General features: G+C 53.3%; 9 protein-coding genes across 9 annotated transcripts; 5 read left to right on the plus strand and 4 right to left on the minus strand.

The window, feature by feature from the left end:
- The first annotated feature begins 831 nt into the window (after positions 1-831).
- Positions 832-2,877, plus strand: P170DRAFT_406389 (eukaryotic translation initiation factor 3 subunit D). The gene is made up of 2 exons (XM_024846628.1): positions 832-1,132; positions 1,214-2,877. The coding sequence occupies exons 1-2, from the start codon at positions 925-927 to the stop codon at positions 2,761-2,763; spliced, it is 1,758 nt and encodes a 585-aa protein (XP_024706255.1). The 5' UTR covers positions 832-924; the 3' UTR covers positions 2,764-2,877.
- Positions 2,878-4,565: 1,688 nt separating this feature from the next.
- P170DRAFT_493134 (cutinase family protein) lies at positions 4,566-5,976 on the plus strand. Its single transcript, XM_024854042.1, has 3 exons — positions 4,566-5,084; positions 5,158-5,458; positions 5,545-5,976. Exons 1-3 carry the CDS (start codon positions 5,009-5,011, stop codon positions 5,807-5,809), a joined length of 642 nt encoding a protein of 213 aa, XP_024706256.1. The 5' UTR covers positions 4,566-5,008; the 3' UTR covers positions 5,810-5,976.
- A 295-nt stretch (positions 5,977-6,271) lies between these two features.
- Positions 6,272-6,887, plus strand: P170DRAFT_509011 (Zn(II)2Cys6 transcription factor domain-containing protein; the record flags this gene model as incomplete). The annotated part of the gene is made up of 2 exons (XM_024854637.1): positions 6,272-6,406; positions 6,468-6,887. Exons 1-2 carry the CDS (start codon positions 6,329-6,331, stop codon positions 6,885-6,887), a joined length of 498 nt encoding a protein of 165 aa, XP_024706257.1. The 5' UTR covers positions 6,272-6,328.
- A 291-nt stretch (positions 6,888-7,178) lies between these two features.
- flbB lies at positions 7,179-8,997 on the minus strand (the record flags this gene model as incomplete). Its single annotated transcript, XM_024853154.1, has 5 exons — positions 7,179-7,641; positions 7,699-8,286; positions 8,353-8,440; positions 8,492-8,569; positions 8,919-8,997. 5 exons carry the CDS (start codon positions 8,995-8,997, stop codon positions 7,179-7,181), a joined length of 1,296 nt encoding a protein of 431 aa, XP_024706258.1.
- Positions 8,998-9,121: 124 nt separating this feature from the next.
- Positions 9,122-10,062, plus strand: P170DRAFT_436033 (uncharacterized protein). Its single transcript, XM_024849071.1, has 3 exons — positions 9,122-9,232; positions 9,501-9,940; positions 10,004-10,062. Exon 2 carries the CDS (start codon positions 9,579-9,581, stop codon positions 9,777-9,779), a length of 201 nt encoding a protein of 66 aa, XP_024706259.1. The 5' UTR covers positions 9,122-9,232; positions 9,501-9,578; the 3' UTR covers positions 9,780-9,940; positions 10,004-10,062.
- P170DRAFT_157130 (uncharacterized protein) lies at positions 9,861-10,351 on the minus strand. Its single transcript, XM_024842546.1, has one exon. The coding sequence runs from the start codon at positions 10,229-10,231 to the stop codon at positions 9,941-9,943; it is 291 nt and encodes a 96-aa protein (XP_024706260.1). The 5' UTR covers positions 10,232-10,351; the 3' UTR covers positions 9,861-9,940.
- A 1,304-nt stretch (positions 10,352-11,655) lies between these two features.
- On the plus strand, positions 11,656-13,475 carry P170DRAFT_436035 (uncharacterized protein). Its single transcript, XM_024849072.1, has one exon. The coding sequence runs from the start codon at positions 11,934-11,936 to the stop codon at positions 13,359-13,361; it is 1,428 nt and encodes a 475-aa protein (XP_024706261.1). The 5' UTR covers positions 11,656-11,933; the 3' UTR covers positions 13,362-13,475.
- A 951-nt stretch (positions 13,476-14,426) lies between these two features.
- Positions 14,427-17,320, minus strand: P170DRAFT_353875 (putative arsenite resistance protein Ars2; the record flags this gene model as incomplete). The annotated part of the gene is made up of 3 exons (XM_024844000.1): positions 14,427-15,083; positions 15,147-17,161; positions 17,221-17,320. The coding sequence occupies 3 exons, from the start codon at positions 17,318-17,320 to the stop codon at positions 14,427-14,429; spliced, it is 2,772 nt and encodes a 923-aa protein (XP_024706262.1).
- Positions 17,321-19,735: 2,415 nt separating this feature from the next.
- Positions 19,736-20,851, minus strand: hapB (transcription activator HAP2; the record flags this gene model as incomplete). Its single annotated transcript, XM_024850770.1, has 1 exon — positions 19,736-20,851. The coding sequence occupies one exon, from the start codon at positions 20,849-20,851 to the stop codon at positions 19,736-19,738; it is 1,116 nt and encodes a 371-aa protein (XP_024706263.1).
- Positions 20,852-25,402: the final 4,551 nt, after the last annotated feature.

Genomic DNA, 25,402 nt, shown 5'->3' on the forward strand with positions numbered 1-25,402 from the left:
CATCCGTCCGACGTTCAATTCCGTTGTCCCTAACCAGGCATGTCTGGTACTCCATGATGTATGGGGTTCCTTTATTGCTCGACCAGGCAGATATAATTCATCTGGATGCATTCCCCACGCGTCGTGCAGGTCCATAAACTCAATCGCAAAAGGGGTAATCATCGGGCAGAGACAAAAGAAAAAGCAATGAAGACGTCCTGATAAGCTGCCACTCCGTATATTTTAGTCACTACCGACTGCCGATACTGCGGTACGTCATGACCTCGCAGATCCAATTTGGGGTCCCCTTTCCCGGTAGTCTGGATCCTGATCTTCGCGAGATCTTGCATTATTGATCCTTCGGTGGATTTACGTAAATGGCTCTGCGCCTATTGGGATGCAGCGATAGCACCTATCAGGCTGAGGATGTTCTCGGTCACCGGAATTTGTCTAGTATAGCCATTAGTCGCGCTGATCGGATCTATTGCATATGGGGGCGAGTGTCTATATTGATCAGCTGCGTCGATGCCTCGCAAGATAGGAGTGACAAATTCATCGCCAGCATGAGGCTGCCAAGTCAATCCTTCTTGGTTCGTGACAAATTCAAGTCTGTTATCAGAAGGCAGATATTGGACGAGAGAGAAGGCGTGAAGAGGTTTCTGCATAATACTTGTGACTTGTGACTTGTGACCCTGAATAAATTGTGCATTATATGCTCTGACATAATCAAGTTTAATGCACCGCACAAAATGCACAACCACGCCCCTCTGTGGCAGTGCAAATCGCCCGCCAAGCCTCACCAGCCACAGCTCGCGACACAAAAAACCCGCAAGAATAATCCACCGCGATTATCGTCAATCCGATCCTGATCTCCATCCCATTCCCCCATCCTTTGGAGTTGAGCAACCTACTCATCTCCTTTCTCCGAGTCCATTTCATTTCGTCATGGCTCCTCTTTCGATTGCCGACATTGTGTCGGCCCTTCCGGCCGACGACACCTGGGGCCCCGCGACTGCTGGCGACAACATGCTCGGTGGTGTCCCTTATGCTCCTTTCTCTAAGGGTGACAAGCTGGGTCGCATGGCCGACTGGACTGCCGAGTCCAAGGACCGTGAGAGGGCCGGTCGTCAGGCTTACAACCGCAACTACAGAGGTACGTTGGATTCCATCCCAAGGTGGAGGGAAAGAAAAAAAAAATGGCTAGCAAATTACTAACGAAATCTTCATCAAACAGACCAGCAAGTCTACGGTGCCGGTTCCTCCAGCCTCTTCAACGTCCAGGTCGCCGAGGATGAGTCCTCTTTCTCCGTTGTCGACAACACTCGTACCTCTGCCAAACGCACCTTTGGCCGTGGTGGTGGTACCGTCTTCCGTGGTCGCGGCCAGCGTGGCGGCGCTCAGCGCGGTGGCCGGGCTGGCTTCCAGCGCGTTGGTGCCGGCCGTGGTGGCCAGGGTGGTGACCGCTACTACGACAACCGGTCCGGTCGCGGCGGCCGTGGCCGTCGCTTCGGATGGAAGGACTACGACAAGCCCCAGCGCACCCGCGAGCCTTCGGTCAACGTTCGCCCCGAGTGGGGTGTGCTGGAGGAGGTTGACTTCAGCCGTCTGTCCAAGCTGAACCTCGAGACCCCCGAGGGCGAGGACCTCGACACCTACGGTTTCCTCCACTACTACGACCGGTCCTACGATAAGGCGCCCGTCAAGAACGCCGAGCGCCGCCTGCAGTCGCTCGACCGGGCCGCCTACAACGTCACGACCTCGCAAGATCCCGTCATCCAGGAGCTCTCCGACAAGAACGAGGCCACCGTCTTCGCCAGCTCCGACATCCTGTCCATGCTCATGTGCGCCACCCGCAGTGTCTACTCCTGGGACATTGTCATCGTGCACCAGGGCAACAAGATCTACTTCGACAAGCGTGACGGCGCCTCCCTGGACCTGGTGACGGTTAACGAGAACGCCGCCGACGCTCCCCTCGAGGTGACCGACTCCTCCAACAAGCAGGAGGCCATCAACACCCCCAGCGCCCTGGCCATGGAAGCCACCTTCATCAACCACAACTTCGCCCTGCAGACCGTGGCCGAGTCCGAGGACAAGGTGTCCTTCAACAACCCCAACCCCTTCTACAACGCCGCCGAGGAGACCGAGCCCCTCGCCTCCAAGGGCTACAAGTACCGCCGCTTCGACCTGTCGCTGGAGCGCGACGAGGAGCCCCTCAACATGATCGTCCGGACCGAGGTCGACGCCGTCATGAAGAACCCCACCCCCGGCGGCGAGGACCAGCAGCTGGTCGTCAAGGCGCTGAACGAGTTCGACAGCAAGGCGCAGGGCTCCGGCGGCGCGCTCGACTGGCGCAGCAAGCTGTGGTCGCAGCGCGGTGCCGTCGTCGCCACCGAGATGAAGAACAACAGCTGCAAGCTGGCCCGCTGGACCACCCAGGCCATCCTGGCGAAGGCTGATGGCATGAAGCTCGGTTTCGTGTCGCGTGCCAACGCCCGCTCCGCTGCTGCCCACGTCGTTCTGGGCGTTGTGAACTACAAGCCCCGCGACCTGGCCTCGCAGATGAACCTGAACCTGGGTAACGGTTGGGGTATCGTGCGGACGATCGTCGACCGCATCCGCGCCCTGGATGCCGACGAGGACCCCTCCAAGGTCAAGAAGTACGTCCTCATCAAGGACCCCAACCGCTCCGTCATCCGTCTGTACAGTGTGCCCGCCAACACTTTCGAGGAGGACGAGGAAGCCGAGGCTCTTGAGGAGGAGAAGGCCGAGGAGGATGATGAGTAAACGGTTAGAAAGGGGGTTGTTCTATGATGTCGTAATGTCATTTGGAATCTTTTTTACTCGTGTGCATACGTTCAAAAGTTGCTTAGAATTGAGCATGCCTGATTTTACTATTACCCTACCAGAGAACCACCGTAAACCAAATAGACCAGTCTACTCAAGTCCCAGCTCCCAAGACCACCAAGGATCTAGACCAGCAGCAATCAAAGATCTAACAATCGCGAGAACCTGATCCACGGTCCCGTCTGTTTCACCTATATCATCATGATCCTTCATATCCACCATGAGGCTGGAGCACGGATCGACGGCTGAAACAAACTCCCTTCAGGTTCAAACAGCAATTAATCTATAAATAGCATGACGTTTCTTGAAACCAATGAAGCAGCAAGCAGCAAGCAGTATACTCCGCAGACAGACACATCCAAAACCAAAACCAGTCGAATCTCACCTGTACTATTCATGCCAGACCCGTCCACATACCGCTACTGAGTAAGTGTACGTAACCGAACTCATGAAGCAACATACGATAGACCCTCTGTCCCTTTCTTGTCACTGAATTCAGTACGTGCACATACCTCTTCCCCAAACGAGAACACGAGCGCTCAAAAGTCAATCCCATTCATCAGCCATCCCAGCATGATCTAAGCAGACCTACGTACCTCGAATACAAAACACAACTGCCGGCCCCCCTACGTCATCTCCGGCAGATAAAACCAACGGCGAGAAATTCTCCGTAAAGAAGACTTTGCTAGATCCTCTGCCTGCAAGCCACAGACCTCGGCCTCTTTGATTTTGCTCGGATAGCATGTATGCATGCACGAAGCCTGCATTCTATTCCTGCAGCCGGCAGAGGGGAGAGAAGAGGAGAAGGAGGAGAAGTAAGAGGGGAAGGGCAAATGTACCTGATCAGATGAGTGAATTAGATGAATCCCCAGAGCTAGTTCGGGGTCAGGTCCGGCTCGGGTTACCATATAATTAATATATTAATATGGGTCGGAGTGGGCTCGGGGTTTGATCGTTGCTATTATAATACTACTATTAGTATTGGGGGCTGTCGATTATCCGTGGACTTTTGTATCGTTTGTAGTTAGTTTGGAGTGTTAGTTATAGTCATTGTTGATGTATGCTGTGGAGGCTAAGTTGGGATGACTTATGGGATATACATGTTGCCTTCACAATGGAAGTATATAGTATTATAGAGTTAGAGTCATCCCCGAGACATCATATTCTATTATTCCACGAAATCAAACCCAAAATTGGGCCATGTTACATGTCGTTCACGCCAAGGACCACCACCGCTTGGCTTGCATCCTTCATGAAACCACGCCCTCACTCGGCGACTGACTCGTCTTGTCTGCGGTCTGCCGAGGCCTCATCTATCCATTCCTATACTTCCCTATCTATCAACCAACTCACAATAATAGCACGATAGTTATAAATCCCGACTCAGCAAACACATACCCTCGGCCCAGCAGAACCATCCCAGCCAAGCCAACACGGACACCCCTCCGCCGCAACAAGAAACAAAATTAATATACCCCCCCCGTACGATTCCCCAGATCCAACAGAAGATCGACAGCCAAGAACCGCCGTTGAACTCTCGTCCCCGTTGGGGTTTGCGCACCCTGGCTCCTCACCGGAGAAGACATCCTTCTCGTTCCGGAGTGCGAGCAATTCTCCTCATTTGCCCTGCCACGGCCTTGGCTGCTTTGTTGAAACGACCGTCCCACTGCCTACCATACCGGGTGTAGGTGGGATGGATCTATCTAGGGAGTCGGTTTGATTCGGGACTCCGCCAGGTCCTGAGGGACTCTTGGCCTGGGTTTGCTGCTAGGCTGGACAGTAGGAATGGGTGGATTGGCCGAGGTAGACGGCACTTGTCGACCTGTTTCTGGTCTGGATAGGAAGTGATCGCTGGGAGTACCTGATGGGCGGTTGAATTCCGAGGTTGTTTCGATTGATCAAGCCCTATGGTTGGTGGTTGATCGGTATGGGCTCGATGCCAGACCGTCTGGTCTAGGGCTCCTCGATTCCTTGGTCCACGGAGGGATTTCGAAATGCCGTTATGACAAGCTCCTCAAGTACCGAGAGATGAGGGTATATAAGACTCGTTGAGGCACGGTGGATTGGGATTGTTTGTTCCAGCATCGCAGAGCATTCTTTCTCTTTCTTCCTGCAGTCCAATCCAACCGTCCAACTTCGTTCTTTTCCAAAGTAAAGCAAACCAAAAGCAACCGCAATCGCAAAAATGAAGCTTCAGCTCCTCTCCGCTGCCCTGGCCGGTCTGGCTGCCGCGAGCCCTATGGCACTGGAAGAACGGCAAGGTATGCTTGCATCTCTTTCCACAGCATCCATCACCAACACTTAAGGGGGAAAAGATACTAAAAGTATATACAGCCAGCTCCGGCAACGAACTCCGCAACGGAGACTGCCAGCCCGTCACGTTCATCTTCGCCCGGGCCTCCACTGAAGTCGGACTCCTGGGCGCCTCCACCGGCCCGTCGGTCTGCAGCAAGCTGAAGTCGGCGCGCAGTGACGGCGTCGCATGCCAGGGCGTGGGCCCCAAGTACCGCGCCACGCTGGGCGATAACGCCCTCCCCAAGGGCACGTCGCAGGTGGCCATCGACGAGGCCAAGGAGCTGTTCGAGCTGGCGGCGGAGAAGTGTCCCGATACGCAGATCGTGGCGGGTGGATATAGGTATGACCTCTTCTCCCCTTTCCTTTTCTCAGGGCTGGGGAAAGGCAATGAAAGGAGACAGCAAGCTAATAGATATAATTGCACAGTCAAGGAACAGCCGTCATGCACGGCGCCATCCCCGAGCTCTCGGACGCCCTGAAGGACCAGATCAAGGGCGTCGTGCTCTTCGGCGACACCCGCAACAAGCAGGACAACGAGCAGATCCCCGATTTCCCCAAGGACAAGATCAAGATCTACTGCGCCACGGGCGACCTGGTCTGCGAGGGCACGCTGATCGTCGCGCCGCCGCACTTCTCGTACCTCGGCGATACCACCGATGCGACGGAGTTTTTGGAGGGCAAGTTGGAGTAGATGCTTCTCTTGTTTGGCTGTCACTGTCTCTGTCCCTTGTTGAGATGAGTTGAGCTGAGGCAGGTTGGACAGAAGGAGGGATGGAGTGGATGGGACCAAGGGAAGGAAGAAAAGAAGGGAGAAAGGGAAGTAATGCAGGACATTACTGCTTCGTTCCTCTTATTCGCTCACTCATTTGATTCGAGATTGATTCGGGATTGATTTCATCGTCAGTCTTGGATTGAACCGAGTATATAGGCAGTTAGTTTGCATGCATTATGATTTCGCCGGCCATTTCCTCTCTGAAATATAAGTAAACTCGTGTAGTAATGGAGATTGGACAAGATCAGTCAAGATCAGTCAATCTACATCGATGAGATCCATATCCAGACTTGTGTAGCTGCATAACCCGCTTAGTCACACCCTCCACATCTCCGACGGTGGATCAGCACCGAATAACATCCCCCGTAACCATCTCCAACCTCCAGAACAAACCCACAACTAGAACCGTTAAACCAAAGAAAAGAAAGGAAAAGAAAAATGAACCCCCTCCCAATGCACCGACCAAAGCCCCGACCAGCCGCGTCCTGCGCCCCATGCAGGAACCGAAAAGTAAAAGTACGTCTTGTCTCCCTCCCCGTTTCCCTCCATCCGCCTTCGCATACTAAACCATGTCAAGTGCGACCGCCTCTCTCCATGCGAGGCATGCATTGCGCGCGGCATCGTCAATGAGTGCAAGTACTCGTCGACGGACGAGGACCGGGAGGCAATTGCGCAGGCGGAAGTGATTTCGACTCTGCGGGCGCGGGCGCGAAGGCTGCGGACGGAGCTGGCGGAGGTGGAGGCGGAGGGACATGAGATCATGGAGTTGCGCGAGGGGATGGCGTTTAATGCGGCTCTGGGGCAAGGGCAGGGATTGGGGACGGGGATGGGGATGGGGGCAAGCTCGAGCCCCGGGGCTAGGAAAGCGGAGAATCAGGCAATGGAGATCCTGTATTCGGCGATTCGATTGGGGTCGGAGGATCTGGTGGGGAGGATTGTGGGTGGTGTCAGGGAGGGCCGAGATTTGGTGGATGTGGTGAGGATGGTGCAGGTTTAGTTGGATACTAGATTTGGGTTGATAAGTTGGTCTATCCAAGTGAATATGCGGTGTGCGGTTTATGTATGTATGAGCCAAAAGGCCATATGCAATGCCAATGCCAAACATTAATGCGTACAAGATTGATCGGAAGATGGTCCATATCAATGAAATCAAATCATCCACTCTTCTCCAGACCGAAACCCCTCAAGAAAAGCAGCCAACCCGCCAATGCTCGCAACCAGTTTAATTACATGTCCAGCCCAGCCCAGCCCAGTCCAAATCAAATCCACCAACTCCGTCTTATCGACATCATGAATATAACATATCATCGGTGACCTGTGAAAGCCCCAGGTCTACCTTGGTGCCTACCACGCTACTCAAGCAGTCTTTGAGTTCAAAGTCCTCTACCACGGCCCCGAACCCGTAGCATCGTACTTTCGTGTTCAGCGTCTCGATGATGATCTTGATGTCGTCGCGTGTCAAGCTGCGATACAGCTCGTGGCTTTTGAGGCACTGCAGCGCCATGATTGGTGTGATCTGCCCTTCGGTGACGAGCTGTCGACTGAGGTTCAGCAGAGTGGAAAGATTGGCGTGTGGTAAGTCGTAGGTCTGGTGGGGATAGGTTTGCTCGATCGTCGTGTTGGAGATGTAGCTGGGGGGTGGGCAGGTCGCCATCAGCGCGTGTCCCGAGAACGGCATGTCCTCGTCATCGGCCTCCGTGATGGATCGTCGACACAGATAGTCGGTGTGTTCGCGACAGGGTCCTTCCAGTCTGCGCACGATTAGACCTCGAATTGAGACTAAGGGGAAGGAATGACCGGCAACTTACGTTAGGATAAAGTCAACCTGCAACTGAGGGTCCGATTCAAAAACTCCATTGGGATGCGCCGGTTGCCGACTGGCCGGGGCTATCCGGTCCAAAGTGGCCAGCGCGTCGCATGGCGCGTTGTGATGGGAGTGATTCTGCGGCGTAAGTTCCTGGACGGGGGAGACATCCATATGCGATACCCCGTTCATGGCGGGACTAACGCTCGACGAAACCGAAACGGTGGTCGGAGGAGTGACCGTGGCCGGTGGGGAAGTGTACATGTTACTGCCAGGCTGTGCAACGTTGGGCGGCTGCGAGCTGACACTGCTGCCGGCAAAGGGACTCGTCGACTGTTGCTGAGCTGGTTGCTGGAATGCCGGAGTGGTGCGTTCGGCTTTGTGCCGTTCGACCTCGGCTTCGACGTTGATGCCTTGACTGGCAAGGATGTCTTTCAGGATGTTATTTTCCTCCGACAAGGATCGCACCATTTCTCGATGTTGGTGGACCGTTAAATTGGCCGCCGAGATTTCCTGCGTGTACGCCTCTCGTAGTCGCGACACCTCCGTCTCTAATGATCGCATGTACTGTTCTTTCCGCTCGCGATGCGTCCTGGTTTACCCGTCGCTTGGTCAGATCACCCTGTGCAGCCAATATCCACGGTTCTCCTCGACATACCTTTGAGCCTGACGATTCAGCTCTTGTCGTCTAGTAAGGGCGGGCCGGCTGTCTGGCTTCGGTCCCCGTCGTTTCGCCGGTTGTCCATCTATTCCACGTTATGATGTATCCCATATAGCCCAGTGAGGAGATCACTAACCTCGAGTGACTTTCTTCTGTCCGCCGCCGCCGCCTCCCGAAAAGAACTTCAACCAATCTGTCCCGGAGGATGTTTTGCCTTTTGGTTTTAAGAGACGTCAGCACTCTGCCCGGGGGTGGCAAACAGAAGTCAATAAAGCGACAATCGGAAATCGAGAAGTAATCGCTGGAGCAAATGAACATTTGGCTATTGCCACTAGACAATGGCTGCCGTCCATAGCTGTCGCAAGGCGCGTGGTTTCCTTCGGGAAAGCCAATTGCGCCACATACCGACGAACCTTCGGTAAAGGTCCCCAGCCGATCAGGTAGGAAAGCTTCAAGATCCGATCATTCCGACAACAGTCCGAGTCAATATTTCAGAATAGTGATTGTACCAAAACGACCTGTTTCGACCAACAGAAAGAAAAAGAAAATGTCCCTCCACCTACCGGGCGAATCCTGTTGCATACTATGCCGATAGATCGTGCCTTGATCCACCGGCATGATCCCGTCATTCATGGCTTCCATGGTTGATTGCTGGCAGTCGTCTGCAGGGAGAGGAGGGAGGGAAGGGGAGGAAGGGAAGATGCGACCGGCGCGATTACAGGCCCGAGATAGGAGAGAAGACGAGAGAAGCAGGGAAGGGAAACGACCGCGATGGATACGAGCCGGACCGGCGCTGACGACGGATGAAGATCTGGATGGGTCCGGGAGGGAATGATGATGGTGGCGAAAGTCTCGTATGGGAGCGAGCGAGAGAAAGCTGCCTGCAACCGTTGTCAGCCTTAGAATGAAACTACGAAGAATAGAGTGGATATATTCCCACTTTGTCCGAGCGCCTCACCGTTGAAATTAATAAAAGGATACGATATACTTTTTTGTCGTTGTTTAATTTTTGAACTTTGGTTTTATTAACACGCACGGCAGATCGGATGCGTGTTCCCCCCGATGCGCGCCCGACGGGGAATTGAGTTGGACACCACACGAGGGGGAAAGGAAGAGGAGGAAAGGGGAGAGAGAGGGTTGATTACCCAAGATCCAGGTGCAATAGGAAAACCAGCCTCGAGAAGGAGACGGGATCGATAGCTCCAAACGGGGACTGACGGGGGATGGAAAGAGGCCACAGGGAGAGGTCGAAGGATGAGGGATTCAGGGCGAGTGGGAAGAGAACGTCCGAAACGGAGGAAAAGAGTGGAACGATGAAGAGGTCGGAGGTTAAAGTGGGACACGGCGACAAGACATTCGACAGGACAAGAGATGATGCTAAGCAGATGGACCTGGAGACCCTGTCAAGCCGACTCGTCTGGTAACATCCACCATGCAAGCCGGATCTGACGATTAATTGGCTCGCGTCCCCGTTCTTCACGGGCCCTTGGTCTTTGCGCAATCAAGATGGTCTAGCCTGCCGGTCACCGAATTAATGAAATTTCGATTAACGACGGGCTGGAATGGAGACGTTCCGCAGATGCCACTAAGGTCCGTTAGTTCCAGTTACGGGGTCGCTGACAGGAATGAACACGGTCGACGCAGTTACATGAATCGGGAGGGAGGATTCAATAATCATGAGAATCGTCATAGGCAGCATCATCTTCCTCCCAAGCACGATCAGAGAAAAAAAGAAAGGAGTCACCGCTGGCCTTAGTTCTAGCCTCGATGCACTCAGATCTGACCTCGGCTGAGCGAACAGCCGGAATGGATTCCATCCGTCAATAGGAATCCACCCTGATCTCCTCTTTTTTTCATCCGATCGCCAATAATTCATTGGCAGTCTGGGACCGTAGGAAAAAGCAAGAATGCATCCTCCCGTGTAATCCTTAAGGGTGTGTGGAAGGTTGAAACTGGCCTGCGATCGACCAGACAAAGTTTTTTTATTTTATTTTTTGCCTCACTCTCTTCTTTTTTCTTTTCTTTTCTTTTTCTTTTGGTCGTCATTGAATCCTGCTGATTGCCGCGATGGTAATAATTCCTCTCGAAAAAGAATCATCATGACAATAGTTCGTTCTAGTCCCAGAGGACGATTCCCCGAAAGAACTCCGTTCGTTTGTCGCTACTGTGGTTCCCGGAAACTAGCTTCCAGGTCCAGATTCCAGATCCGAGAGCTCCTACGGAGGAAGTACTGGAGTGGGAAAGTTGCACCAGGATGTCTGGTCCTTTTTCCTGGGCTTGACTGGCCAACCGGGGACCATCCAACTCAATCCGAGGGCGCTCAGTCGGTTGATATCTCTCATGTAAAACATCATAGACCATAGGGAACCTTGTCCGCGTGTAACATCCATCGTCCAGGGTCTTTATTCCAATATCCTGGTTGGGTTTGGGACACCAACGGTTGTACGTATGCAGACAGGTTGACATTCGGACTGATCTCTTTTGCGTGGTTTTTTGCTTTTCCTTTTTCCCTTTTTTTTAATTTTTTTATTTCCTTTTTTTCTTTTTTCGTTTGTTTAGAGGGAAAAACTGGTCGCTCCCCCTTCATGAGTCCCACTGACCATTGAGAGGTCGGCCTTTTATCCTGGATCGGGATGGTGCTCGAAGGAAGAATGGAGACCTGGGTTGCGATCCCCAACGCTTTTACCCACCGAGCTAGCCAGCCTGCAATCTGTCGTAGCACTAAATCGGTATGCACACGCAGTAGTACCGCACCGCACGGCGCCAATCTGCCGAACTCAGGTACGAACGCGATGGTAGGGGCCTAAGGGGGCGGGGAGGATCCCAAATGCCACTCGGGGAGCTCCCATGACCATGTCGTTGGACTCTTCGGGGTTTAACGATCCCCGGGATGGCAGGGGGCAGATTCAAATAAAATAGTCTGGTTTGAGACTGGTTTTTCTCACAGGAAGGTGAGGGCTGGATGTTAATCGTTCAGACTTTCTGGGATGCGAACTACTCTCGATTCATCAACATTGGCTTCGACCGATGAGAATTGACTTATCTGGTCTGTCATTTTCTCTCTGTCCCTGGTTCTGAGGATCCTCATTTCACTAGAGGATTTAGGAAATCAGATTAAGGTTTCCATTGTTGCTTACTATGCGTGTTCGAAACGTAAGCTGTACTATGTAGAGGGCCTCCCAGCCACTCCCAGGCACCTGGCCAAGCCAATGCTCCGTTGGATCGGATGGTAGCAGGCGAGGGAGTCGACGGTGCAAGAGAGACAAGCGAAGACAAAGGAAAGGAGAGAAGGAAAGAAAAAGAGGATCGGCTTCCCAAAGAAGAAGGAACCACCGTCGAGGCCGATCTGCGGCCTAAGGCCACCAGGCTGCTCGATCGGGACGGATCCCCACCGGCGCATGACTCGTCTTTTTGCCTGCGTTTTCGTTTCTTCTTTCTTTGTCGCTTTCGTCGGCCGAACGACGCCCATGACGATGGAGAAAGGCTTCAACCGTTGACCAACGCCCGTGGACCGGACCATCACCTCAATCAGAACCCCGTCTCGTCTCCGAATTTCCTCCCTCCCTCCCCGCCATGTCATGGAAACGTCGGAAATCCTCGTTCACGTCTCCGCTCCCAGCACCGCCGCGGACGATGCCCGCTATCGTGCTCAAGTTCAGGCCATCCTCGGCTTTCGTCCTGTCTCGAGTCAAGTAATCACCCTCAAGTCGGACGAGAGTCCTTGTGATCAGACGCAAGAGCAGGATCAGAGTCAGGATCAAGACCAAAATGAAAGTCATGATCGCCCGCATGCCGATGACGCCCGTCATCGTGGTGCCGATGCTCATTCCGCCGGCCCATCTCTCCCTTACACGTCCGAGTCTACCTTCGATCTCGATCTCCACGTGATCCCACCTCATAATCATAATATTATCCCCTCGACGGCGTTGGCTGCGGCGACAGACCCGCCACCGCCTGGTGGCGCTGCGCCGGATTCGCTAGGTAGTCCGGTCAGCGTTATACCGGACTCTCAGCCCGAGAGATTGGTCTCGGACAATGCCGCCGATTTAACTTCAGGCCAGCATCAGAGGATATCGTCGCCGGATTGCTCGTCGCCTCGCCCGTCGAAGCGATGTCGAATAGACCCGGATCCGACCCCAGGTCAGCCCTCTAAAGATGTCTCGCGCAAGGAACCTACACCTACTGCCACAGAGCACGAAGGAAAAGAAGAACAAAAGCAGGAACCAAAAGAAAAAGACACTACTACACCCCAGATCGATCGTGAAACCCGCCCTCCCCCCGATCCTCCTTCCTCTCCCATCCCCAAATCCAAACCAAAGTCTCCGAACAAAGACAAAGGCGACAATAAACCATCTCTCCCTCCCGTTCCCGTCATTGACATCAAAATCGTCCCTCCCATGCAAATCAGGCCCTCTCCACCTCCAATTTCCAACAAGAAATTCACCACACACATCACCCCCACCCTATCCATGCTCTTCAACCGTCTGCATTCCCCGCGAATCTACACACCAGCCCATCAGTCCCGCTCTCTGGACATCCTCGAACGAGGATACTGGTATATTCGTATTGACATCCTGCACGCAGACGCTGATGCGAGCAAACCCAATCCAAACCCGAATGTCTGGAATCCGTCCCTCTTCCGCCGCTTCTGGTCTTTCCTAAGCGAGTTTGTAGGGAAAGAAGAGAGAGCGGGATGGGGAGTTTGGTGCTTACTTGAAGATGTTTCGTCGAGCTCTGACACAGACTCTGGCTCTGGCTCTGAAACACGATCCCGTTCCCAAACTGATTCAAGTTCAAGCTCCCAGCACAACCAGAGCGTTCCCCCGGCTCACGAGCTCAGTCTGAAGGTTTACGCATGGGGTGAGATCGCCGTGCATGTATACCTACTTCTCTTCCTGGCCAGCGAGCGCCGCATCCGTAAAATGGGTGCGCAGTGGCACGACGGCAGCGAGGAAATCGTAATCCGCATGCCGGGGTCCACCTCTACTCCCGCTCCTGCTAAGTAACGTCCACAGAGACTGGCCGGCCAGTTTCCAGATGACAGTTATATCCTCGTATATATACGCACTTTCATCAAATTGAGCTTCCCAATAATTATACCCTGTGTATACGACAAATTCAAATCGCTTTCATCAAAATGAAATAATAGAATAGAATGGGATGGATGTGGGACGGGAAAAAGCGTAACACAACCCCGGCACTCTTCCCCTTCCCCGAGCAGTAACACAGACCAAGAACCTATTATCAAATAAAACCAAATCAAACCCCTGACTTAAGCTTCTCATTCCCCCTTATTCATTTCGCACAAGGTCACGCGGTGCTTGCTTCATCCTGGTTCTTTTTCTTCAGCTTTCAGGTGTGTGCGTACGTAGAGACATGGATTAGGTCGGACAAGCCGTGAAGATTATGAGGCATAATCTTACCCCCGGTTGTCGAGTTACGGATAGCATAGACTATGGTGCCTACCACTATTGCTCGGTCCGTGGCTTTACCTCGAAGTATGCAGTGCCGAACGCAAGTAGATAGCAAGCTAGCTGAATAAAGGAATGCGTCGATTTATTTCAGCAGATACGAAAAGTATGGTACACACAAAGAAGGAACAACGAGGGGAGAAATTTTTCACAGAGGGCTGATTGATTTTTTTTTCTTCTTTCCTTTTTCTTCTCTTTTGAGTCTTTCAGCTTTCGGTCGGATGAACTCCAAAGAAGGCGATCCGAGAAGAAAGACCTGGTGAATAAGGTACATGAGGACGAAGGCGAGATTGCGTAAGATGAGCAAAGAAAAAGAACTCCCGTTCCCAAGTAGTGACCCACCGCTCTGAAAACAAGGCGTTGACTGGAATGAAGAATGGACGAAAGAATGGCAATAAAAGGACCGGACGATCTGAAAGCGTGTATTAAAAGCCCAAACCATAGAATGAAAGACGTGCGATAGATCAAGCTGATGTTATGATATGGTTCTGGAAAAAAGAAAATGACAGAAAGATGGAAAGCCTTTGGACGCCACGCGTTGAACAGAAGATTTTTGTTTTCAAGATGCAAGCAACAATTAGCAAATAGCATAGCTGCACTTTAGTAGTTTAGTTCACCACTGCCGGCACCACCAACCGCATCAAGATCCTCATAGCTCTTGAGACTGCGGCCTTGGACGGCTTCCCGGGGTCCCATGCCCTGAGGACCGGCACCGGCGCCCATGGCATCGGGAAAGCCGCCGGCACCAGCAAACGCGGCCGCTGCCGGGTGTCCAGGAGGAATGTATGGCACCCCCGAGTTAGCCGGGAGACGACCACCCGATCCATACATGTTCGACATGCCACGAACGGGACTCAATCGGCCACTCCCGGCGGAGTTGCCATATCGATTGTTACCCCCGCGTCGATCATACGGCCCCGAGCGGTTGTTAAAGCGACCACCCCGACGCATAGCGCCAGGCTGGTGTAGCCCAGGATGATCACCGCCGACCATACCACCGGCGCTCCAAGCTCCGGCCGGATTGTTCACGCCAATGAATCCAGGCAAGGATGCGGCACCGGCCATTGGTGGGAAGCCAGCAGGGACGTTGCCGTTCGGGCCCATGTATGGAGGCATCGAGGATGACAGACTGAAGCCACGAGGAGTTCCGGTCTGGTTCTGGCCCGAGCTGAGAGGGAAGTGACCGTTGCTATTGGCATCAGACCGCGAGGGGGCGATGCGAGCAGGATCGAGAACATATGCATTCACCAAAGACAGCTGTTTCAAACATGTTAGCTTCCTTTCTTTTGGTTGCCAAAGGGCACAATCAGTTGTACTCACGTCGCTTCGGATGGTCTCATACCACTCCGTGTGGCGTTTCTCAATATGCTTACGCCAGAAATACTCAGCCTTGAACAACTTGGTGCACTCGGGAACCTTGCAACGATACTTCGACTCGTCCTCCTGTTTCATGAATTTTGATAATTCCTCCTCAAGTGCGTCATCAACCGGTTTACCGCCCAGCTTTCGGATGTCCACATTCTCAGGCTCAAGGATCTGAAGGAGCTTGTCCTCAAAGGTTTTCACCCAGTTGAACGCACGCTGGAGCTGCTGTTCTGATTTGGAAGTGAAGCGTTGCGGTCGCTTTTCCTCCGCGGGTGTCGGTTGCTCCTCGCCCTCCTCGCTGGGCTCCTTTTTCTTGACTGGGAATGGCTGTCCCAGGGCACTGGCTCTAGCGACAGCCTTCGACTGCGAGCTGAGACCAGCGCGCGGCCGACGAAGGTGACCGCCGGGGCATTTGCGCGCAAGCTCGTGGACCGAGTCGCTTTCAAACACACAAAAGAAGCAAAAGTTGTAGACCCTGCGGATGTATTCCACAAGCAAGTCCAGCTTCTTCTTCTTGGCCAAAAGCTCCTCGTCATCAATCTCATCATCCTCCCAACCTTCCTGCTCCTCACCTTCCTCGGCTTCACCTTCGTCCATGTCATCGGTGTCAAAGTCGGACTTTCTCTTCTTGACACTGACGGGACCAGTGACGGGCGGCTGCAGCCAGCCCTTTCCGCGCAACTCTTCCACCCGCTCCTCGATCTTAACATACCCATCTACATCACCGCCCATTTCGGAGTCCAGCTTCGACACGAGTCGTCTGGCCAGTTCTAAGTCACGTTCGATACGCTCGGGGGAGGAGAAAAGATCCCAGAGCGCCTTCTTGCGTGGCTGTGCGGGAGGAACATGGACCCCAACGTGGCAGACAAAATCTCCGTGAACTGGGTCATGGATGGTTTTGTCGTTGACGGCCTCAAGAGCCTTCTCGGCGGCAGAAGTTCCGGACGTACCGTTGGCATAGTCGTCCTGCTCGATTTCCTCGCCCTCTTCCTCTCTGCCGTCCCCTCTCTCGACGACGGCATTGTCCGCTGCGGGGTGCAGCATGATCCAACCCATACGGTGGTATTTCTTAGAAGGGTTCGGGTCGCTAAGACTGAGCCACTTGAAGCCACCATCTTGCTCCCCCAGATGTTCCTTGCAAAACTCTTCGATTTTCTCCCGGCTCACATTCGGCGCCAGGGTCTTGATGAGTAGCGCGGGTTGGGACAAAGCCTCGTCGCGAAGCTCACCACCTCGGGCTGGGAGCAAGTCCAAGACACTTAACGTCTCTCCCACAGCAGTCGTTTCACCTTCCTCTTTCTCGACAACACCGCCCGCACCGTCACTCTCGCTTTTGTAGATCCCTTCAAGAGTGAAGTCGTCAAACATTCCACCGTCGATATCGCTCTCCCACTGCTGATAGGCGCCCACCCTGAAGTCCATCACGCGGCGGCGCAGAGGGTCCCGAACTTCGGGAACATAACGCTCCTTGAACCATTCCTCGTTTCGATGGTGTTGAACAAACGTCCTTGCCATCTTAATTTGGAGATCCACCTTGTACGAGTCATAAGCGGCCTGGATCTGTGCCCGCTCACGGTCACGATCTTCGCGCGCCTCACGCTCTCCCTTGACGCGGTCCGACGGGCGGCGTCCACCATGTTTGGCGCGCTCTTTCTCCTCCTTGATGGATTGTTCGGCGCGCCACCATTCGGCAAACCAGTTGAATCCAACCTGGAAGTCAAGGCTGAGTGGGTTCGGCAGGGGGTTCGTCGGGATCGGCCGCTTTCCCGAGTCCTGTCCAGGGACATATCGATCAATGTTTGCGACGTTGGGCGAAGGAGCACGACGACGATCTTCACGCTCCCTCATGGTATGTTCGCGAGCGGCGGTATAGTAATCATCTCGAGAGGTTCGTCGATCCGTAGGTTCATAACGATCGATCATGGCTGGCGAGCGAGAACGACCACGTCCCCGGCGACGATCCTGCGATACTATATAAAAAGGATAAGTGGGTCTCTCACACCAAAGCGTCAAGATTGGGAGGCCTTACCGGGAGACCTGCGTCGGTAAGAATCCACGGGAGCCCTGTTAGAGTACGCGTCTCCATCCCGGCTCCTACCGGGAGATCCGTACGTATCATACGAGTCCATGTCGAATGGCTGGGCTGGTCCTTAGCGGCGGTAGAAACCACGTGTCCGGTCTCGAATCACGTTCGACTGCTGTCAAAGATGGAGAAAATCACCGGAGTCGAGACGACGGCCGACGGAAGAGCAGGAGAAGGCGGTAAAGACCGGCAAACGTGAGCTAAAACCGACATCAACAAAATTAGAGAATGTCTTTTCACTTGACTTGATCATCCAAGTGCCTGGCAGGTTGGATGTTGACGCAGGGTAGAGGGAACGGGGGTGGATGAGCAGCAAGATGAAAACGAGGCTGAAACCCGCGCGACGGGAAATCTTAAAGAGGACATGTTCACGGCTTGAGAGACAAAGATGGAGCCCGAAAACGAGAGAATAAAGACGCGCTCTCGAAGGAGCCAAAGATGGATGGAAAATGAAAAGAAAAGAAACGAGAGAAAGAAAAGACAAGACAATCGTGCAAAGCACCGGAAGTCTCGAAGGTCAATGAGGGCGCGACGATATGGCCGGCGACTCCCTAGAGATCGGGAACAGAGAGCAAGAAAGCAGGTTGCAAAAAGGAGGGTATCAAAGTAGAGAGGTGATGGGAATGATGAGAGAATCCGTTTTCCCCCTCTCCTGCAATGAGAAGAGCCGCAGAAGACGAAGTAGGGAAAAGGGGGCAGCGAGAATTGGGAGGGGAAGACGAGAGAGACAAAGGGCGGTGGTGAGTGTAACAGAAGAAACACGACAATGGGGATAAAAGAGAGAAGTAAACGAGGAAGGCGACCTACAAGAAGCCTTATAAGAAAGGATGAATCAATCGGATGAGACCAATCCCTGAACACAGACCCAGTCCAATGATAAGTTTGGAGGGAACGAGACAGCTGAACCGGGGGGGGAAATCACCGGGACAGATGCGATGCAGTTGGAGAATCGGAGGAAAGCGACAGTCGAGACGGGGAAAGGCGAGTCGGCGCTTATGTCAGCGCGGGCTGACTAATCCGGGGATATTTTTGGCACTTGCGCCAAAGGGGAAAGTTGCTGGTGTGGATTCCGGAGACGCCGAATGATGGTCGTGATAGATCATGTACTCCGGAGAGACCGGGATCTCTCTTCTCTCACCTTCCATTCACCCACTCTCAGAGGTGCATACGCATGGAACATTCACTGACCTCTACGGAGCGTTGAAAATTCAGCCAGATTAGCCGCATCTCTGGCTACCAGAGCCAAATCTCACGTCGAAAAGTATGTCCTGATATTTGTACACGACTACCGGGGGAATCATCCTTGCAAAAGAAAGAAAGAAAAATACTCGAAATCAAAGGGAAGACAACAAAGATGGTTAACCGATGATCGAACGGTAGAGAAAAGACAGCGCCACCCAACTCCTGGCTCAGAAGGGTGAATCCCAGATCCCAACCCCAGGTTGACCAGAGTCGGCGCTGACAGCTATGACCGTCGTCTTGGATCAGTTCCAAGAATTCTGGGTCCGAGCATGGTGACACTGTGGACAGGGGTAAGGATAGAACCGCAGATATCTAATCCAAGAGACAAGAACTCCAAACAGATCAAAAACCTCGCCCTATGCACCCGTTGTATTGCCCTACAGTGAGTAACAAATTCGGTGGGTCCAAATCATTCCTCCGGTTATCAACGCATTTCCAAAGTTCATTCCACGAGGGGTTATTTTTGTTTTTTACCAGCGATGGGTTCCGCTCTAAACCCCAAATCACGCGATTCCGTATAACACGATACCTAAATGCAAAAAACGAACAATCGGACTGTCGATATAAAAAGCAGCTGCTTCGACAAAAGCGTAAGCAGACTGGGTCGGCGTGATTAATAATAGTCTTGAACGGTGCCCCTGCCAAAAAGGCTCCCGGGGGCAATTGAGACGGCCGAGTGGGGAGCTCCTCCAGCAAGCTTAGGAGCTGACCGGAACGTAGGCCGTCGTTGCAAGAGACCATCACAAGCTATGGCAGTTTTGCACTTCATTCGATGTATTCACACCGGACCAGAGGATTGGAGTTTGAAGAGAAAAATGAAAAAATGAATATGAATAGAGAAACATCAGAACAAGAAAATGGAGAAAAGACAAAACAAAACAGGGAAATCATTTCATACACACGTTCCTGGCAGATAGAGCATCATCGGGTCAAGGGATATATGATCAAACTTCGTACCAGCATAACAATATCAACAACCATGAAACCAGAAGGCGTGACAATAAGACGAAAAGGAAAAGGATAAAAATCAGAACCACGGGAAAGTAGTCACACATCGCTCGCTACCGGAGGGGGAAAAAAGAAATTAAAAAGGCAAAGAAAAAAAAATAATAATCCAGGCATCCATCCATAAAGACCATGAAAAATAAGTATGAAGAAACAGATGTCGGGAGCGAAATCGACGTGAAAGGAGAACGTGACGGGTCGTTAGTTTAACCGCTCAACCTTCTTCATCCGAAGCATCGGCGGACTCGTTTTCACTTTCCTCGGCGCTGCTAGTCTTCGGCCCACCGGTCTTCGCTTTTTTGGCCGAGCCGACGTTGTCGTCGTTGACTTCACTTGACTTCCGTTTCTGAGCCGACGGAGTATTCCCGCCGGCGTGTTTCACGACGCTGCTGTCGATGTTCTCCTGTCCGGGAGCTCCGGGGCCCTGTTTCTTTTCCATGGCGGCGACTTCTTCGGCAGTCAGGAATCGACCACCGGGACCTCGCGGGCGCCGCATGGCGTGATTGTGACGGGATTCGTGCAAGTAGGGCTTGCGGCCCTTGGAGGTCAGTCGTAGTTGCTCTTCCAACTTTTGGCGAGCAACGCGACGTTTCAGGATCCGGTGGAACTGCTTCGCGTTGACATAGAGCGGGGATTCTTCCTGGGGGCCGGCGACCATCTCCGGAGACGGTTGACTTTGCTGTACTGCCGGCTGATGAGGAGGGGCCATGGGCGGGCCTACGGACGGACGGCCAACGTGGTTGAGGACGGGTTGAGCGCTTTGAACGTGCGGGCTACCGACGTGGCTCATGCGCCGCGGCGGCATCTGAGCATTCTGGGGCATGGGCACTTGGGAGGCCATGGAAGGCATTTGTCCTGGTAATTGCGGCGGTGAGCGAGGGTTTCGATCATTCTTCACTTGCACGCCTGGCATGCGCGGCGAGCCACGGGGGCCCTGCGGAAGTTGGCCAGCCATGGAGTCTTGGTGAAGCGGATAGAACTGACCCGAAGCCGCGGCAGTGGCCATGGCGGCCGCCTGAGTTGGAGAGATGCCGTAGGTCTGCGGCATCGCCGCCGTTACCCCGTACGACTGAGGGAAATTCATTTGCTGATGTACCGAGCCCGGGGCATTTTGCGTCTGCTGGTAATGCGATTGGGAGGGGACAATCGGAGAAGCCTGATGTGTCGGGTGGGCGGGTTGCATGTGCGCTTGGGGGTTGGTGGGAGAAGTCATCGACCCGACGGTAGAGCCGGCGTTCTGCGGCGCGGTCTGGTAGGGCGCGGCAATGTGAGAGGGGGCATGGGGGTTTTGGCCGTGAGGCTGTTGATACTGAGGAGGATATTCCATCATGGGCGGATTTCGCGACGGCGCTTCCCGTCACGCGTCCACTTGCCTCGGTGATTGGGTCGATCGAACTGTCAGGGACCAAGAGACCTGAGCCAATAGTAGGGGCAGCGAGGAGTAATTGGCGGAGGAGACACCACTGGTTTTAGATATTGGGAAAGGCTCTGGTAAATGATAGGATGTGGAAGCGCTGTTGCACTTCTGGGGGGGTGAGGGGGGATATCACGGTCGCGCACGAAAGAGGGACAGCCGCACTTAGTAGCGACAGGCTGCGGTTGATGATTCGATAAGTTAAATGCGAAGGTCTGCAGGCCCTCCCTATAGCGTCAGCACGGAGCGCAGCGCCGACCGGTCACTGGATTCTGAGTGGGGTCGAATGGAGACGAAGGCGAAGGCACTTGCACCAGGGCGCTTACCGCTGTGTTTTCCGGTCTGGGGATGATACCCGGGCTTTTCCACGATCCGCGACAAGAGAAAGACCGTCCAAAGATGAACGCTTGTTTGCCGAAATGACTTCGAGCAGCTTTCTCCGGAGATTCTGGGTCTTTTTGTGGAAACCTTTTTTTTTACGTTCAACTCCGAGTGTAACGTGGTTGGGCTCTGATGCAGCGAGCCAGGGTGCCCTCGACAAGATGTCGCACTTGATGCGTTGTCAGACAAAATCCGATCTTCTTGATAACAAAGTTGGCCATTGCCGGCATGCGCCGAAACGGTTCACAGATCGTTTCCCCCAACGATGGGAGATTTGGGGAGCGAAAAATAAACAACAAAGATAAAAAAAGCATGGGGGGTAGGCAAGGCAGTGACTACGGCAGTGTATTTGAAGAACAACAACTGGCACCTTACCTGTACGGACAATGTTCAGACCCTTCAGGGAATTCGGGCTGCCAGGCCACGTCTGTTTGAGGCGGGGACGATGCAGAAAATAGCGATATGAGGCGGTGCTAGCAGCGCGTCCTGCCTGCTCCTTCGGGTCCAGATGCGTGAGGATATCCCGGTCCGCGGTTCCCAGAGCTACTATGCGACTTGGGAGGGGACTGATGTCAGAATGCGCCTAGCAAAGGGCTTGCGCCGTGAAGTCAACTACAGAAAACCATCAGCATCTCCCTTCTCCACCAATCAAAAGATGCGCATGCTGATTTGTGCGCTGTCATAATGGGGGGGGAAGAGACTCTGTCAGAGGGATGGTGGGGGGAAGGGGGGGGAGGAGTGATATTGTGGCGGTTTAGTCTATTCAGGGCTGAAGGATGTATGCGTTGGCAAGCGGGAATCATGATGCAGCCGGCTACATACCTTGTCGAAGAGAGGCAACGACGCCTTCAGTGCCGGATCCAGGAGTGTACCGACGCAGGTTCTGCGTACTGCAGGGGAGAGACTTGACCGGAAAGAGGAGGGTCAAGATTACTCTCAACGAAGACCGTCTTCAATATACAGCGACGAAGACAACCCGCGCGTCTAAAGATCGGAATATGTTAGAGAAGCGCATACAACCAGCCGTGAATCAAGCTTGACGCGTCGTGATTGGGCGAACTGGGGGAGGCGGGGAATTGAAGGTAAAACGCGACAATTAACGGCATGCATAACAATGTGGATATGTCATCAAACCCGCGAAGGCGTCCCACGGGCCAGAAACAAGACGGAAAAAGCAAAAGAAAAGGGACTGAAACAGGGTGTCTATCTGCAGTGCCTTGCGGACAAGCAAACGGTCGATTGGATTGAGGGGGATGTTTTGATTCGCGGTGGGTAAATGGGCAGAGGGCTTCCCCAATCGCGTGGTCCGGTACGTACAAACAACAATGACACGCTAGGGTTCCGATAAGATGCCTAGGGCCGGGGGGGGGAGTGGAGGGGGAAAAACCAGGTTAATTACCTGATCGAACGTGGACTATTTCCGGCCGGTGGCAGAAAGGCTTTTTCCACAGTTCACACGAGAGAGGGAAGACGAGGCCAAACGATGCAATCACGGGAAGGGAAGAAGCCAATTCTCTGCGACGCGAAGTGCGGGCTGCCGCTGATGTCAGTCAATCCGGCCCGGGTTGATCCGCGCGATCCAGCGCCAGCGATCGAGTCGGGCAAATCGCACCGCACGATTAATTGAGCTTCGACGGAGTGGAGCGATTCAAGCGCAGAAGGCTCATCGTCGCAATGCGACCGATGCCAAAGCAACGTGATTTGCGGAGGGGATGGGGGGGAAAGACAGGAACGGCGACAGAGTGAGGTTTGGAAGCCAACGAGAACGTGCGCGCTGGTTGGAGAATTGCAACGCGCAGGTGCGCACAAGTGATGTGATTGAGCGACAGACGGACAATTGGGTACAAACAGAATACATTGATACTGGAATCATAAAAACGGGAGATAAAAAAACAATACCACAGGGTGCGCAAGGGGGGGAGGGGGGAGAATCCACGTACCTCGGACGGTGATTCGGCCACAACCGTGGGATTATTCCAAGATGATGGATGGGAGTGATCAATCACGAGGAGAGAAAATGATGGGGGGGAAGGAAGGAAAACAACGATTGGGTTGGACGACAGGATCAGTGATCTGATTTGAAGGTGGCCTACGGTGGGAATGAATAATCAAATCAAATGCAGCGCCGACGCAAATCAGAAAAAAGAATAAAAAAGAAAAGAAAAATGGAAAATGGAAAAATAAAAAATAAAAACCCCCAACCAAACAGGCAACGGGCGGAAGAGCCAATGGGTTCTGTGCGGCCAGGTCAGAGCGACGTCGGTGACTGGAGGGCACGCAAGGACTGGAGAGGCGGGACGACCAACGAGAGGGAGCAGAGAGAGAAAGCCGCAGCGAAAAGAAGGGCGGGCGATGGGGCATTTGTACCGTAGAGGAGCTGACTGGCCCGGCGGCTCGTCTAGCGGTCGAGGCGGCGAGAGATTCAGACCAACCGATGCCTGCGCCGTACGGTTCCGTAACCTCCCCAGGCTTTGCCCCACTCCATGGCTGCTGTCCTTTCGTTCTTTGTATTCGGGGTGCGTCGAGGGTTAGGAATTCTCGACTTTACCGTATACCACGGACGGCATAAGGTGGTCGTCAGGTACGTGGTAGCCGCCGTCCAAGGGACTGGGTGTGCGCAGATGAACACCCTGGGAGTCGCCCACCTGCGCTATGGTCCCTCGGGCCTGCGTAATGCTCCCGTATATAATACTGGGCGGTGGCGGGCGGACGGGGATATGGAAATGAGGATTCTCTCGTTGCAGGTCGCCCTCACTAATTCGAAAAATAAATGAAAATCAATATTTAAATAAATCCATCCTCGAAATACATGAAAATAAGATAAATAATACGAGATATGAACGATGAAATATCCTGTCCTCTAAGTTTGCACTAACTGATTTGTCCATCGCCAGGGATCCAAATGGTCGAAAGGGTTCAAATTACGGCGCACAGTTTTTTTTTCTTTTTCTCCTCAGCCCGGCCATCCCGAATTTGGGGACGCTCGTCATGTGCTCCCGGAGCTGGCGACTTGTCCTCGCGACCAGCCACCCTCGTTTGGTTTCCACGTGTGCTGAGTCCGCTTTTCCCTCGATTTTCTGGCGATTTCGATTTCGATTGCCATTTTGATCTTTGCCCCCGGTTTCCCCCCTCGGTCTCCTTCTAACCGCCCGTCTTTGTGACAAGCGGGCGAGATTCACGCCGTCTCCCAGGTTTAATCACAATGACGTCGACGCTGATGGGGGAGGGCAGCTCGGCCGACTTGGTCGCAGACGCTCGGCCTCGGTTATATACCCCATTTAGGCAATAATTCTTCGGGCAGCCCAACGATGCCATTATTGACTATTGTTGTTATTATCACTCAGCATGGGGACTGGCGGTTACGAGGATAAGCGCGTCAGAGCCACCGTCACCGTTCAAAAGCCACAACGTAGGATGCGCTCCGTAGGTACGGAGTAGATCGCCTTCGATTCAGCACCCAAAAGAGACCACTCTTTCGAGCGGCCATGACATCTGGAAAACTGCCACGAGTCCAGTCAGCCAGAGGAATTCACGGTGGTCTGGCCATCACATACCAAGGAAACCCAGTTGCCTTGAGAATACGTGGAATAAATTGCAAACAGCAACCTCGAACGGAGCCCCGTCCGTATCCGGTATGCCAAGTACGGGAACCGAAATCTGCAAGGACCTGGATACGGCCAGAGGACGTGGACGTAGATTCACGCGCAGTAATGATGTTTCTTATTTCTTATTATTATTTCTAGGACCCTGGAAATAATGGCGCTGCGAGGGCATGTTGATCGTCCTTATAGCAAGAGGTCGATATACCAACAAAGAAACTCAACCCAGTACCACGAGTGTATGGCTATACGCCCGTACCACTGCATCACCCAGCACGATGGCCGCCAGAGATTGGTCGCCGATCTGTCCCACACCACGTGTAGAAGCTTGACCGCTTGGTTGTGGTATTGATTCGACAGTCCACGCTGAAGATTAAACTAATTTGTATCACGAAGATGGGTGGATATGATGGGAAATACTCACTGGTCCTGCATCGTGTAGAATGCTCTTTAGCCTGTCTCAGCGTGATTTTTGGCCCCATAATGT

The sequence above is a fragment of the Aspergillus steynii genome (genome assembly GCF_002849105.1).
Source record: "Aspergillus steynii IBT 23096 chromosome Unknown P170scaffold_3, whole genome shotgun sequence".
In the NCBI taxonomy this organism is placed as follows: Eukaryota; Fungi; Ascomycota; class Eurotiomycetes; order Eurotiales; family Aspergillaceae; genus Aspergillus; species Aspergillus steynii.